At 43.2% G+C, this 13,280-nt stretch overlaps 1 protein-coding gene across 17 annotated transcripts in view; it reads left to right on the top strand.

The window, feature by feature from the left end:
- The window catches only part of FOXP1 (forkhead box P1), a 383,611-nt gene that overhangs the window by 304,532 nt on the left and 65,799 nt on the right, over nt 1-13,280 (top strand). For 15 of the 17 annotated variants that reach the window (XM_039559317.1, XM_039559316.1, XM_039559318.1 and 12 more), the window contains 3 exons: nt 2,574-2,711; nt 3,808-3,897; nt 9,183-9,342. In XM_039559317.1, coding sequence (XP_039415251.1) covers nt 2,574-2,711; nt 3,808-3,897; nt 9,183-9,342 — 388 coding nt within the window. The remainder of the gene's footprint in view (nt 1-2,573; nt 2,712-3,807; nt 3,898-9,182; nt 9,343-13,280) is intronic. The other 2 variants (XM_019280357.3, XM_019280350.3) reach the window with 1 other exon arrangement.

Here is a 13,280-nt window from a genome sequence, read left to right as displayed (position 1 = left end):
TCCGGCATGTGTGTTGTAATTTTTAACACGATAGTTTCTGGTTCATTTGAATTCGTTTGTGCGAGGTTTCCGTAAGCTGCTTTCGTGATAAACTAAAATACAGGCCTTGGCTAAATGCGGCTGTTAGCTGTGTTTATAAATGGAAGGCAGCACCTTCTTTAGAAGCGCAGGTGTGGTGTGAAAATGTGGTTTCAGATGGTAAAATGAAGTCGAAGGGACCAACACAAACTTGCGCCCTGTGTACTTGTACTCTGTAACTGTGTGCAGCACATACATGATTTTTTTTTTTTCTTTCTACTTAAGTGCTGCTGTTCTAGCAAGGAGTGTGCAGCTGAGAGATTTGTTACTGGAAGGTACATGGCCAGTTTTCAAAGATAGGGCCTAATCGCCAGATCTGTCCCAAGATAAACGTGTAGAAAGGCCATGGAAGTGAATGGAAGTTGTCCCTGCCCAGCTGACGGCAGAATGCAGCCCTTTGGATTAATCACCGATGTGTAGGGTTTACAGCACCCCACCCTATTCCTGTCTGTATCCCCGCTTGTCGTCATAAATCTGACTGAAGAATATTTGTCTTGTCTATCTTCCAAGAAGGGCACAGAAAACATACTTAAACATGCTTCCTCTTCTGTTTGCTTGGTCCAACTTCAATGAGAGGTAGTACAAACCCCAGGGTAAAGTAAACTTCTCTGGGGATGAGAATAATGGTGAGTCACATTTCGGGGCGAAGATAGTGACAGCAGGATTTAATTAAATAATTTCCTGCTCCCAGAAAAGTTTTTAAAGACTACGGATTAAGATATTCTGAATTAATGGGATTACCCATCCTGATGACTCAGTGTCCTCAGAGCTGGTCCTGCCTGGCAAGGTGGTGGCTTTTCCATAGGCATGGGGACGCGGTGCCGACCGTGGGAGAATAGCCACTGCTTTTGGTGGTTCTGGCATTTGTCCTGCAATTAAATCTCCCTTTGCCAGTGTTCACACTGGCCTGGACCCCATCAGCGATGTGGGAACGTGCTGTGCCACAGGGAATTCTCAAGAGGACCTCGCCATGTCGGCATTAATGGGATGTCAAGAGGTGTGTGAGCCTTTGCTCAGGCAAATGTTTTGGAGGCAGTGTCTGGCCCTGGCACATGACATGTACACAACAACATGGGGAGATGTGCACTGTACATGCCTCTGACCTTCAGGAACCATTTTTAGTTCATCAAGATTAGTGATGCTGAGAAATCAGGACATCAGTGCATAATGACTGTGAAATTAGGAATGAGAGCTTGCTATGCAAATGACAGGACAAATCATGTGAAAAAGTCAAGATAAACTGCATATTAAGACATTATGTTACATAAAATTAATACTGCATTTCTCTCTTGCTTACTACTACACTGGAGGATTTTTTTTTAAACTCCTTTATCTTCTGATCAGCTATTGTCTGCTGATTTTTTTAAAAAGTGGTGCACAGAAAAAGTGCTAAACATATTATTACCTTTTATTGTAATACATGAGGTGACAGGAGATCTTTTTTAGTGAAGTATATCCTTTACTGGTTTTAGTTTTGTGCTGTCATGAATTTCATTTGAAACTATAGAAAAGTAAGGTGCTTCAATATTAATATTAAAACTCATATGGGTTTTGTCTTTTCCTCTGTTGGTTTTTTTTTCCTCCTTTTTTTTTCCCTTTTTTGGGGTGGGGGGTAAAGGGGTGGGTTTCTAGGGAAATAGTCTTCTTGCATTACTGGGACTGACAAAACGGTTCTCATGTAGTCTGCAAATTAAACACAAGTGCAGTGATTATTTTGAATAGCTAAATTACATTCTAGAAAGCTTGCAGAATTCATAGCATTGTCATTAGGTATCCGCTTGAATACAATTTGTGTAACCTTGGCCAAGACAGCCTGTCATTTTAATGTCAGTGTTTTATCTGAACAAGACATCATCCTTTCAGATACAGTGTACAGGTTCCTTGCAAAGATGCCCGTGAAGAAACGTGTTAACAGTTGCAAATATGAAATGCTATCAAGTTCATCACTGTAGCTGTTTGTCACTGAAATGTCATGGAAAGCGGCTTTTAATGGTATCTCACATAATATGAAAGAATTGGAGACATCTGTATGCTGGGTGAATATGGAATGGTAAAGACATCGTGGTAGGGCCTTTCTGTAAAAATTGCATAGGAGTCTAGTGCTGTTATTCACATCACTGAGCCTTCCTTCAATTTCTGAAAAACCTGTCGTAATAGGGTCTAGATCCCATCAGCGCGGGATATTTGGCCCTTGGATTTCTCTACAGAAGGCAAGGGCTTTCTGAGACAGAAAGGACCGAGCTGATGATTTCTTGCAAAAATAAATCAATCTTTACCATATTACTTGATTTAGAGGATCTCCATCCAATAGTGTTTTGCAAAAGGGGAATTTAGTCACGAGGAAGGTGTGGTCAGTAGTACCTCTGTACCGGCCAGGGTGGGCTGTAAGGACTCTAACCTTTGGCCCCCTCGATGCCAGGCACGGGCTCCCCTGGCATGGGGATGTGCTCTGTGGTGATGTGCTCTGACCCTCCTTCTTTCCTCTTGGCCTTCAGGTTCCAGTGTCGGTGGCTATGATGACACCTCAAGTGATCACTCCCCAGCAAATGCAGCAGATTCTCCAGCAACAAGTGCTAACTCCCCAGCAACTCCAAGTCCTGCTCCAACAGCAGCAGGCACTCATGCTTCAACAGGTAATTGTTTCCTTAACAGCTGCTCGGGTGGCCCCTGTGGATGCTGGAGGCTTCACCTCCTGGAACACTCTTGGGGAAAGAAGCTGCCCACATCTCAGGTCTGAACCTTGGAGCAGCCATGCTGTGAGCTGAACTGACTGCTCTTTTGTTTTTAATTCTAGAAATAGCTACTGGAAACAAATCCAGGGAGCAGTGCTAGGAGTGTTTCCAAGATCAGCTAAATAATACAGATGCATATTTAAGTGTCAGGACTTCGGCAGATGTCCCTGTTGCTTTTGCCTGTATCCCCCTGCAGGCTTGGTGTGCCCTGACTAATTGGAATAAACAAGGTAGAAGGGCCATACTTCCCAATTTAGACCTCATTATTTCCATCTGGAACCGTAAAGGGCTGTGGAAACGGTGGAAATAGAAGTGGAGAGGTTTGCAAGCCTGTTTGATTTCAGCCAGCATACGCTGGGCTGTGTGTCAGTGCTTCTCGCAGCCCATGGTCCTTTCTCAGCTGGAAGCTGGCCACCAACAAGCCCTGAGGTTCTGTTATCACAGGGTTTGACATAGCGGGGTCTCACGGACCCCGGGTGGGTGTCAGCATCCACCCAGCCCAACCCTGCCTGCTCCTTCCTGGCTCCCAGGCTCCCTCCTGCCCGTGCCGGAGCGCTGCCTGCGCAGAGCACATCTGGGGAGTGGGAGGAGGAGAGTATTTCCCAGGATGTCTATGCATGTATTGAACAACACTTAATACAGTCAAACCCTATCATTTAGAAAGCATGTGTGTTTCACAACAGAGATTCGCCAGACTCTCTCAGCAAGGGCATTTCGGCTTTGTTGTTACAATCAAAGGTCATTCCTTGCCTTATTTTAATTAGTTTGTGTAGAAAATGGTATGTTTTTCATCAGTTCATTTTGGAGATTACTTTTCAAACGATAATGCCAAGAATAGTCAGTGTGCACTGAATTTATTGTTGAGTTTCAAACTAAAGGTCAGACCATTACAGATAAAAGGATGCTATTTTTCAAATCACAGTTTGTGTGTTACACCAAAAGGGACACTGAATTGGCTCTCCACTTTGTTACTTACCATCTTTCCTTTTCTTTGTAGCAGCAGCTTCAAGAGTTTTATAAGAAACAACAGGAACAGTTGCAGCTTCAACTTTTACAGCAACAACATGCTGGAAAACAGCCTAAAGAGGTACAGACAATACCCATTTTACTTTCAAACCACAGATCCCCGGGGACTGTCTAGTGGCTATTAAACTGTCATTCATCTTAAAAATGATTACACAACTGAACTGACTCTATCGGGCCTCAGCTTTCAGATTTAGAGTTATTGTCCTGTTTTCGCCTGTGTTTTCCTGTGCTTTCCATTTGCTCGCTGCCACATATTTTATAGCAGGGGACCAGGCCTTGCTGTTGAGTATGAGTCCTGGAGCAGGCATCTAGTCTTGTATCTTGGGAGAGTGCTTTGGGGCGTTAGTTATGGTGGAGAGGGGAGGGGGCAAAGCTGCAGGCCCAGATCATTGCTGTCCTCTGTAAACGAGGCAAAATGCCGAGAGGTGTTGAGTTTGGGCTTGCGCTTTCCAGCCAGAGAGATTCTGGTTGCACATTGCTCGCAGCATGGGCTGAGCAGGAAGGACCACGCTGGAGCAGTGTCAGTGTGACAAGGAGAAGAAATGGCCGGAGGCCTTGCTCTGATGCTACCATGGTCCATAACTGGAGGGGACAGGCCAGGGTAGTTTCTGCCTGTCCTTCAGGTACGCTTCCCTTCCAAAATACCTGTCACATCCTTTGTTGGGTTTGGTGTGCTTAAATATAATTTTTCTGCAATTTTTTTCAAGGTGCTGAGTCCACTCCTCGAGGAGTTTGAGACTTTCCTGTTTAATCTGACATCAGTGCTGGCTTAGGTAGATCCTAGAAAGCTGCCTCTTGGCGTGAGACACTGGGTGATGTCCGGTGATAGCGGTAGCGCCTGTGTCACCTGACGGGGGTGTTGCTCGAGGCATGCACCCATTTCTGCTCCTCAGCCCCCTTGAAATTTCGGCAAATCGTGCCACCTGTGCCAAGTTTCAACCCAGAGTGAATTTTTCCAGCTGAGTTATAAACCCCTGAAAACAGGGGGGTTTATAATGGAAACGCTGACACAACCTTAACCATAGCGCGCTTACGGGCGCCACTATAATAAAAAGGGAACAGATTAAAAAGTGTCTAAAATGTAAATCTAAAGGACTAACAGTAATTAAAATGGAAATGGCACAGGGAGGGAAGGCATGTAATTGTGAGATATCACTGTGCAGAATGCTCTCAGCTTTGTTTTGCTGGCTGTTTTTCTAATTCAGTAGGGCTTACTCATCAGTGGCAGTTCAATGCGCGTTAATGACTCTGGGATGCAGGCATCACTCTGGACAAAGAAATGATTATTGTGCGGTCAAAAGAAGTTCAAAGACAAGAAGGGAATTTCAGTTTTTTCCTTAGAGATCCACATTCAAGAGCATATAAATTAAGCCAAATGTTAAAAACCACAGTCTGAAAGCTGACTTCAAAGTCACAACTCTCTAATTAATGAACTGCGAGCTTCAGTTTGGACAAGTCGTGGTTTGATGCGCCCATAAATCAACATGACAGGTCTGTTTCACAGTCTCAGACAGCGCTTGTCATTGAGTCACATCAGATGTAAACACAGCAGAAAAAAGAGGGAATATGAAGGAGGTGCAATTGATCAACAGAATTGGTAAAAACCCACTTTTGAAACGCATTATGCATGATCACAGGAAATGGCGATAGCCTCAAGAGGCTTTCTCCTTCTGCTGTTGCTTTTTTGAATCAGATTTCTAACAGCCTTCAAAAGGGAGAATAAGAATTATGGAGCTTCTCCCCTGTGGCTGGCAGGCAATAACCCCCTGTTGTTATTTTGTGCTTCTTTCTTTTCAAAGGCGTCAAAATTTAGTTTTTTAAAGATCTTTAACTCTATATTTGAAGACAAACAATAAAGGGCTGCCACTGTCATTCTTATCAGTTACCAGGGATTGTATTTTTTCTTTCTGTTGCCACTTCTTATTAACCTCTTATTTGGTCTATTAGACATAGTTTTGAATGCAAGCCTGCATGCTGGGAGAACATGAAAGTTCAGATGAGCTCAGAGGGCAGATAAAGAAATTTGAAGGGGAAAGTTACACAGCAGAATGAACGATAAAAGTTAACTCTTCTAAATTGCTGTTGTCAGACAGGAGAGCATCTCAGACACAAAGATGAGGGCTTGGAGCTTAAAGAAAAAAATACCTTGTGTTAAAAAAGACAAGAAGGGAAGTTAGACAATGTGATGGCATTTCAATATCTAACACACTGATTTACTGTGGTCACACTTCTGATATTACAGTAGCGAAAGCAACAATAAGAAAGGACTCCTTCCTGTTTCAAGAAGAGCATTTTAACACTATAGCTGGAAAGAGAACAAGGACCTAAGTCTCTTCAGCTTATTCTGGGGATTTGGGGGGGAGTATTTTTGCTGATGGTTTTAGTGGAGGTCCATTTCAACAATACATTTCACCCCACAGGTTTGTTCAGCCCAGCTTAAGGAGGTTATTCTTGCTAAATTAGCATGGAAAAGGTGGTCTTGTATTATTTTATTTCTTCCCCTCCCTCTGGCACTGAAAACTGACAGGCAGTGCCGTGGTGGGGGCCAGCGGCTGCCGTGCTAACGAGGGCTGAGCGTGTACCTTGACAGATGGAACAAGTGTATTCATGTACGGCATCCCCCAAGTCATTTGGTGAGTGCCTTGTCCTATTGTACTGTCGTGAAAGAAGGAAAACACAACAAACCAACCTCCCCAGCCCCGCTGGTGAAAGGGATCCGACCCCCGAGCAGAGCAACAGACGGATCCCAGTGAGGTTCCTGGGGGTTTTACTTGAGGGTTGTGTGGCGTAGCAGAGGGTGAGCAGTGCCCCACAGCAAGGGGCAGAGGTGCTGGGGGGGATCTCAGCCTGTTCCCTCTGACTGCTCTCCCCTGGAAAAGCCGGGGCTCCCCAGAGCCAGGGGGGTGTGCAGGGTCCTGCGCGGAGCCGCGGCGCTGGACGGAACGCGCTGTTTCCCGAGCAGGGCCGTTTGTCCTCTGGCACTGTGACAGTTTATGTTAGGCAGTAGGGAGTAACCTAAGAAAGGAAAACAGACCTTTGACAGAAGCTTTAGGGAGGGGATCAAAAATGCAAGTTTTATCAGGATATTTCAGCATTTTAACACTGACTACTGACCTGACAACAGGACTGCACCGAGACCTTTTTTGTATGCATTCAATTGTGAGAAGTAAACAAACTGCCTTGTATCCTGTGTTTGGTAACTGGGTGGGGAGCGCAGTTTGGCAACGTGTCTTGCTTTTAAATTCTTTCTTGGACAATGGGCCTTGTATACTTTTATATCCTGGCTTTCCAAAGTAGAGTGTGTTCAAGAGCTTTTCTTAGGATAGCTGAGAAGACAACCAAATGGGCATCAGTCAATTGATATAAACGGATTTTTTAAAAAACCCCATGTGCTAACTTTGCACTCAAATGACAGATAGGTAAAACACAGCTTACTACACCTAGTACTAATAATACACATATCTTAATATCTATATATTAAGTATAGATATATTTTAAATTTATATTTATGGAGGCAAACATTGCTTTAGCTCTTAATACAACTGTTACTGGGGCCTGCATGCGTATGGTGCTGTTGCAAATAGTTGCAACAAATGGATGTGTCTGAGCAAGCTGTTGCAAAGAAATGTAAACTCTCAGAGTTCCAGAATATCCAAACACCTATTTGTTTAAATGTGTTCCTGAAGTCCTATGTTTTCTTTGGAAATAAGATAAATTGAGCTTATAAATAAGATGAATAGAATGACTGACTCAGAGTTGTGGGTATAAAGCTGGTTGAAGTATTAGGATTGATGGGGCATGCTGGTATGAGAAGGTGGGGGTCAAACTGATGGTGTCTGTCAGTCCTGCTGCAGCAGCTCTGGTGAGACTTTTTCCCTGTGTAACACCAGTAGGGAATGGGGCCAGTGATCCTCTGGCTTGGTGTCGAGGAAGGGCATAAGAAAGCTCAGGATCTGGCTGGGGTTTGTTTGTGAAAGTGTGCAGTTTGGTAAGAGTTAATTTTCTTTCCATAATTGTTAGCCATAATGTGTATAAGACCTCCACCTTGATATGATTCCTAGCAGATTAGGGATATTAGATAATTTCCTTCTATTTATTGTACTACTGCACTGTATTATCTTTCTATCACTCAGATAATTACTAAGGAAATCTACATTAATTTTTTTTGGCTAGCACAAGGAACTGTTAACACTGGCATGATGTATTGATGTTTTACACAACAAAAGTTTTCCTCCTGTCATTGTACAATAAATAAAAAGATATTTATCAAAATGCAAAGCCTTTCATGGTTTTTAAAGAACAAAGCAAATAAAATACAAGATGAGCATGGAAGCAAAACCTAGAGGCTTCCTTAACTGAACAAAATTAAGGACTCTGAAGCCTCGAGTACTGTACATATTAAACACTCACATTCAAGTAAGATGTTGTTTGCTAAATTATGAATGTGTGTAATTAAAATCTAGTGGCTGTTTCTATGAAAGATTTACAATGTTATTTCATCGTTTGTCATGGCTAATTAACAATATTAGATGAAGTTTTTCTTCTTCAAAGGTCTGATTTTTTCTCATTTATTTATGTCAGAAGTGATAAACAGAGTAGTTAAAAGCTTCTCCGGGTACAGTAGTGAGAAAAGCAACATGTTCTTTTACACCTCAAAGGTTCAAGGTTCACATCCCTGTGGAGTAAAGCAACTCCATCTTCTTTCTAGTGAGAATAATTAAAAATTTCAAAGTGCAGAAGTAGCAGCCTTAAATACAGCACAGAATAATTCCAGCATAACAGAAAGTATTGTGGGGCTTGATGGATGAAGAAGAGAGAGTAAGTATAAAATACCATAAATTAAGCTAGTCGAATTGCCTCAATAATTGAGACAGCCCTTGAATGAGCAAACAGAGCACAGTACAGGGTTTCTTGTTATATCTAAGTGTGATGTGATCTTGGGGTGTGAGTCTCATGTTCTTTGCCTTGGAAGAATTACCCAGGATTTTCAGCAGAATTTGCTTTACCTACCACTGAAACACAGCCACTTGTGGGGTAAAATATGAACATGTGGAGCAAGAAATGCTGTATGCATTTGGAATTAGGATGGCAGCAGGGATTTAGGTTGGATGAAAGTTAGCCACTGGAGATGGGAATCTGCAGCCCTGTGTTAGCTCCAGCACCTAAATATACCTTGGGGTCTTTTCCAGGGATGGTGGGCTCGCTGGCTCGGCCTTGATACCCAGTGACTGCTGTCAGAAGTTGAAGCAAGTTGAGACAAGGAGTCCTGTAAATCCTCTGCTTTGCTCTTGCATTAACAAGTGTGCTTTTTTTTTTTTTTTTATTTTTTTTTATTTTCTTTTCCAGCCCCAGCAGCAGCAAGTGGCCACGCAGCAGTTGGCCTTTCAGCAGCAGCTCTTACAGATGCAGCAGTTGCAGCAGCAGCACCTCCTGTCTCTGCAGCGTCAGGGGCTGCTGACGATCCAGCCCGGGCAGCCTACTCTGCCTTTGCAACCCCTTGCACAAGGTAAGTGAGGGGTTTGGGTGCCAGAGCCAGAGCATGTGTGCACACTCACACGGAGTTGTCACGTGGGGGGAGAGAGACAGAGCAAGAGCTCACAGGCTCATAACATAATAAGCACAGAAAGATGCTGACGGGCGGGGTGGGCATTATAAAGATAGATTTTGAGAAGGGCGGTGCTGCAATCCTGGGCTGCTCTGACTGGCGGGGTGTAGAGGGCTTGGAGTTCACATGCAGTTTGCACAGCTGTAGCCAGTCTGGCAGACTCAGAGCTGCTGGTTGTACTCATCTGGGCTTGGAATCCTTCACAGGAGGAGTCTTTATCAATTCCTGGTGCTGGCTTCATGGCTAAGCGTGTGTGAGAGCAGCTTTTCCTTCCCCAGATGTGTAGTTTGGGCCTTCCTGGTCCCAGCCTGGTGATGAGCTGGCACAGAGCAGCTCTGACCCATGGGCTGTGGAGCTCTGAGTGCCCTTGGCTGTGGCTGCCAGGGAGAGGGGACACAGCTGCTCTCCATGGCTGCTCACACGGCCTTGTTGCTTCTGTTCCTCCCTCCACACTGAGGCAAATTGGGATTAACTCCACTTAATTCTAATGGTGTTATTGACAGTTAGATCCTCCTACATCTTTATTTAGTCCTGCACTCTGCAAGAAGTTACTGCTTTACTGAAATCCCAATTTATTTTATTTTTTTAAGGCATTGATACACTGAAAGCACTACTTAAATCCACAATACTTTTGACAGTGATTATAACCTAGGGTTTTTATTCTCTCTTATCTTTTTTGGCTTAAATTTATTATTTTACTTTTTAAACTGGGTTTGTCTGCAAGCCGTGGGACATTTTAACAGGCTTTCCTGAGCTCTGGCTGCTGTGGTTAAAGCAGACTCTTTGGAGTTGGCGTGGCTCAGGCGTGCCGTGGCATCAACCACGATGCTGGTATTTCTGAATAATCCTGCCTTCTCCTTCCCTTGCCCCATAATAAATTTGAATATTCACCTTTATAGCTTGAATCAGCCCAGGTTGAATGATTTGGGATCTTGAAAGCAGCCTTAGAGCTGTTCCTAGTTTCTAAATCATACCATGAATTTACATTGAGCTCTGTTCACTTAAATGGACGGGACGAGACGAAACTGCTTCTGTTCTTTACCCTCCTTTTTTTTTCTGTGTACATAGCTGCAAAAAAGGGAGAGTGAGGTGGCTGGTGTATATTAACTTATATGGATAAACAGAGGCCAAACTGGGGAGTGGAGCCTGCTTTGCTGTGTGGCTGACATGCTTTATTTAGGCTTATTTTTGCCAGACCCAGGAAGGTATTTGAGCACTTAACTCCTGTCTTGTGAGGCCGAGCTTTTGGGGGCCTGACCCCTGACTCCCCAGGTCTCAGTTTAACTTCCCAGCATCCCAAAGCCAGATGTCTGTTGTAGAGCAGGGCTGTGCAGGAGGTGGGGGCTGATCCATGGGAACGTGGTGCCCAGCTGGGAGCTGCAGGATCAGGCCTTGGGCAGTACCTGGTCAGTCACCATCACTGCAGAACGATGGGGAGAAGGCATGAAACAAGTCCGGGAGAAGAGGGCACGTAGATGAAATGCCATTTAAGCTTGCAAAATGTTGTAACGTGCATTAATTGCGCTTCAGATTTATTGTTGGAAGCATCCCAGGCTGTTTCCACACACCCACTGGACTCAAGCTTCAACCTTTCTAATTTTTCCCACAGCTCCTGTACTATTAAGTTGGCTCAGTAAGGTTCATTGTATAGTCCATCAGTTAAGCTGTCCAAAGGAGGGCAATTGGGCAGTGACAAGACACGCTCATGTGTAATGTGAAAGAAATGAATGTGGTGATGCATGAAGTGTAATCTGTGCGGTAACACATCGGAGACACCAGTAGGTAATTCAGCCATCGTGGCATTGATTGATATGGTTAGCAGGGAGGTGTAACTATTAGTCCTCGCCCGGGAGCATATTTAAAACCTAAGGGGTGCTGACTTGCACGCCAGAGAAGACACAAACATAAGCAGAGAGGGCTGGTTGTGCGAGGGAAATGAGCTGTGAGCGTTGGGGCCGGCGGGAGCCGGCAGGAAAGAGGGACTTGAGACCTGAGGCAGGTTGCACTCCAGCACGATATTTTATTCCTTTTTATCAGAGAGACGATGGCTTAAAACTGATGTCATTATGAGGTTTAAATCAACTTTCTGCTTGCTTGAACATGGTCACCTGGGTATGGAGGTACAAGGACACAAAGAGGTTGAGCAACTCTGTTTGTCTTTGAGCCGGTGATACCTGGGGTTGGGAAATTGAGTTCCATGAGCAGTAATCTGTCAACTGTCCCCACAACATACATTTTTTAAACCTGTGTCTACATTTTCTTTCATAATAAAGAGGACTAGTTGTCCTGAAAAATGCGGTGAAGAGCCAAGGCTATGGTTTAAAATAATTGGTAATGGACACTTCTTATTTAAGAAAAAATTGCAGCTCTCGTGCCCTTTTGTTTTCAGAACAGTTTGCAAGACTGAGACAAATACTGATAAATGTGTGTATAAAAGAAATAAAATCATCCCTCTAGTAAATGTAGCTGTGAATTCGGTTAAAAGCATTTTGCTTTTATTCTTAAGTATCTGTAATAGTAATAAATGTTTCCAAGGAGAGAATGCTACTTCATAAATGATATTTTTGTTATGTTTTCAGAACTAATAGATTGTTTAAATCTGTATTTTAGTTTCATTTTAGTTTTTAGTGCTCTCCTATTGTCTTAAACAAAATAGCACATCCTTTAATGTTATATTTGTGTAATGTTTGCTGCTTAGTATTTAGACATTTCTATAATCTAGATTTTACATCTGTACATAGCAGCAATTTTAAAATAAACCCCATTTCAGCAGTGTTCTGAGCTGCGAGCGTGAGATCTTTAGTATCTTCAAAATGAAACTGCAAATCACACTTCAAATCACCAGCAAGTGAAAATAATAGGACTGAGACATCCGGGTGCCTGATGGCTCCCGTAGATTTGGCAGTTTCAGGTCTGAATCCCATTCCTGGTCCATAGGAAGTTGCAGCAATGATAATTGCAGCGCAGTTCTGGGAAGCTGACTTGAAATTTAGCTCTCGCTGTTAAAATGAGACTGTTAAATGGTAAATTACATAATTTATTGCGAGTGGTCGTGGATCTATTTGACTTGCTTTTGCCATTTGTTCTATTATTTTATTTAACCATTTTGCTGGATGAGTGATGAGCATACCTTTCAGCTGCCCAGTTTGACAGGCTAGTCAGGAATTCTCTCCAGAATTATTCTAAAGGAACTAAATTTAGGGCAGGAGGAGAGAGGCTCTAATTTCATTTTATTAATCAGATGATGTAATCAGTATTTTGGCAAGGGGTTGTGTGCAGACATGTATGACATCACAGTTACCTCTTTAAATTAATGTCACCCAGCCTAAAATCCGTATTATCTCCAGCATTTCCCCCTCACAACTGGGTATATTTTATTTTTCTTTCCATCTGTGGTATAGTTGTTGTTAGTACTAATGGAAGTTACACTTGTATAGGAAGTTAGACCAAACACTTTGACTTTTCAAGGCATAAATTTACCGTGTATGTCTGTTTTAGTGGCTGTAACACTTTCAGGCTTTTCCTTGGGATAAAGCAGTAGTAGATCCAGAAGTGACTGGGAGGAGAGGAAGGAGTAGAACAGGGAGAGGAGGGTGGATGGTAGTGTGTGTCTAATTAAAAACCTGCAGAAATCCAGATTAAAAAAAAAAAAAGAAAAAAGGCCAGTTATTCTTTCCCTATTTGCTTATTCTGGAAAATAAAAATAGGTGTCGGCTCATACGGTCTCATATCAATATGTTATCATCAACAGACAAGTCTATTCACTATTGTTTCAACTGAGTAAACAGTGTGTAAGGGTCAGCCCTGCTCACAGGTAATTGTTAGTGTGCAGACAGTCC

Source organism: Corvus cornix, chromosome 12 (assembly GCF_000738735.6).
Source record: "Corvus cornix cornix isolate S_Up_H32 chromosome 12, ASM73873v5, whole genome shotgun sequence".
Lineage (NCBI taxonomy): Eukaryota > Metazoa > Chordata > Aves > Passeriformes > Corvidae > Corvus > Corvus cornix.
This window is presented reverse-complemented; position numbering and strand designations above follow the sequence as displayed.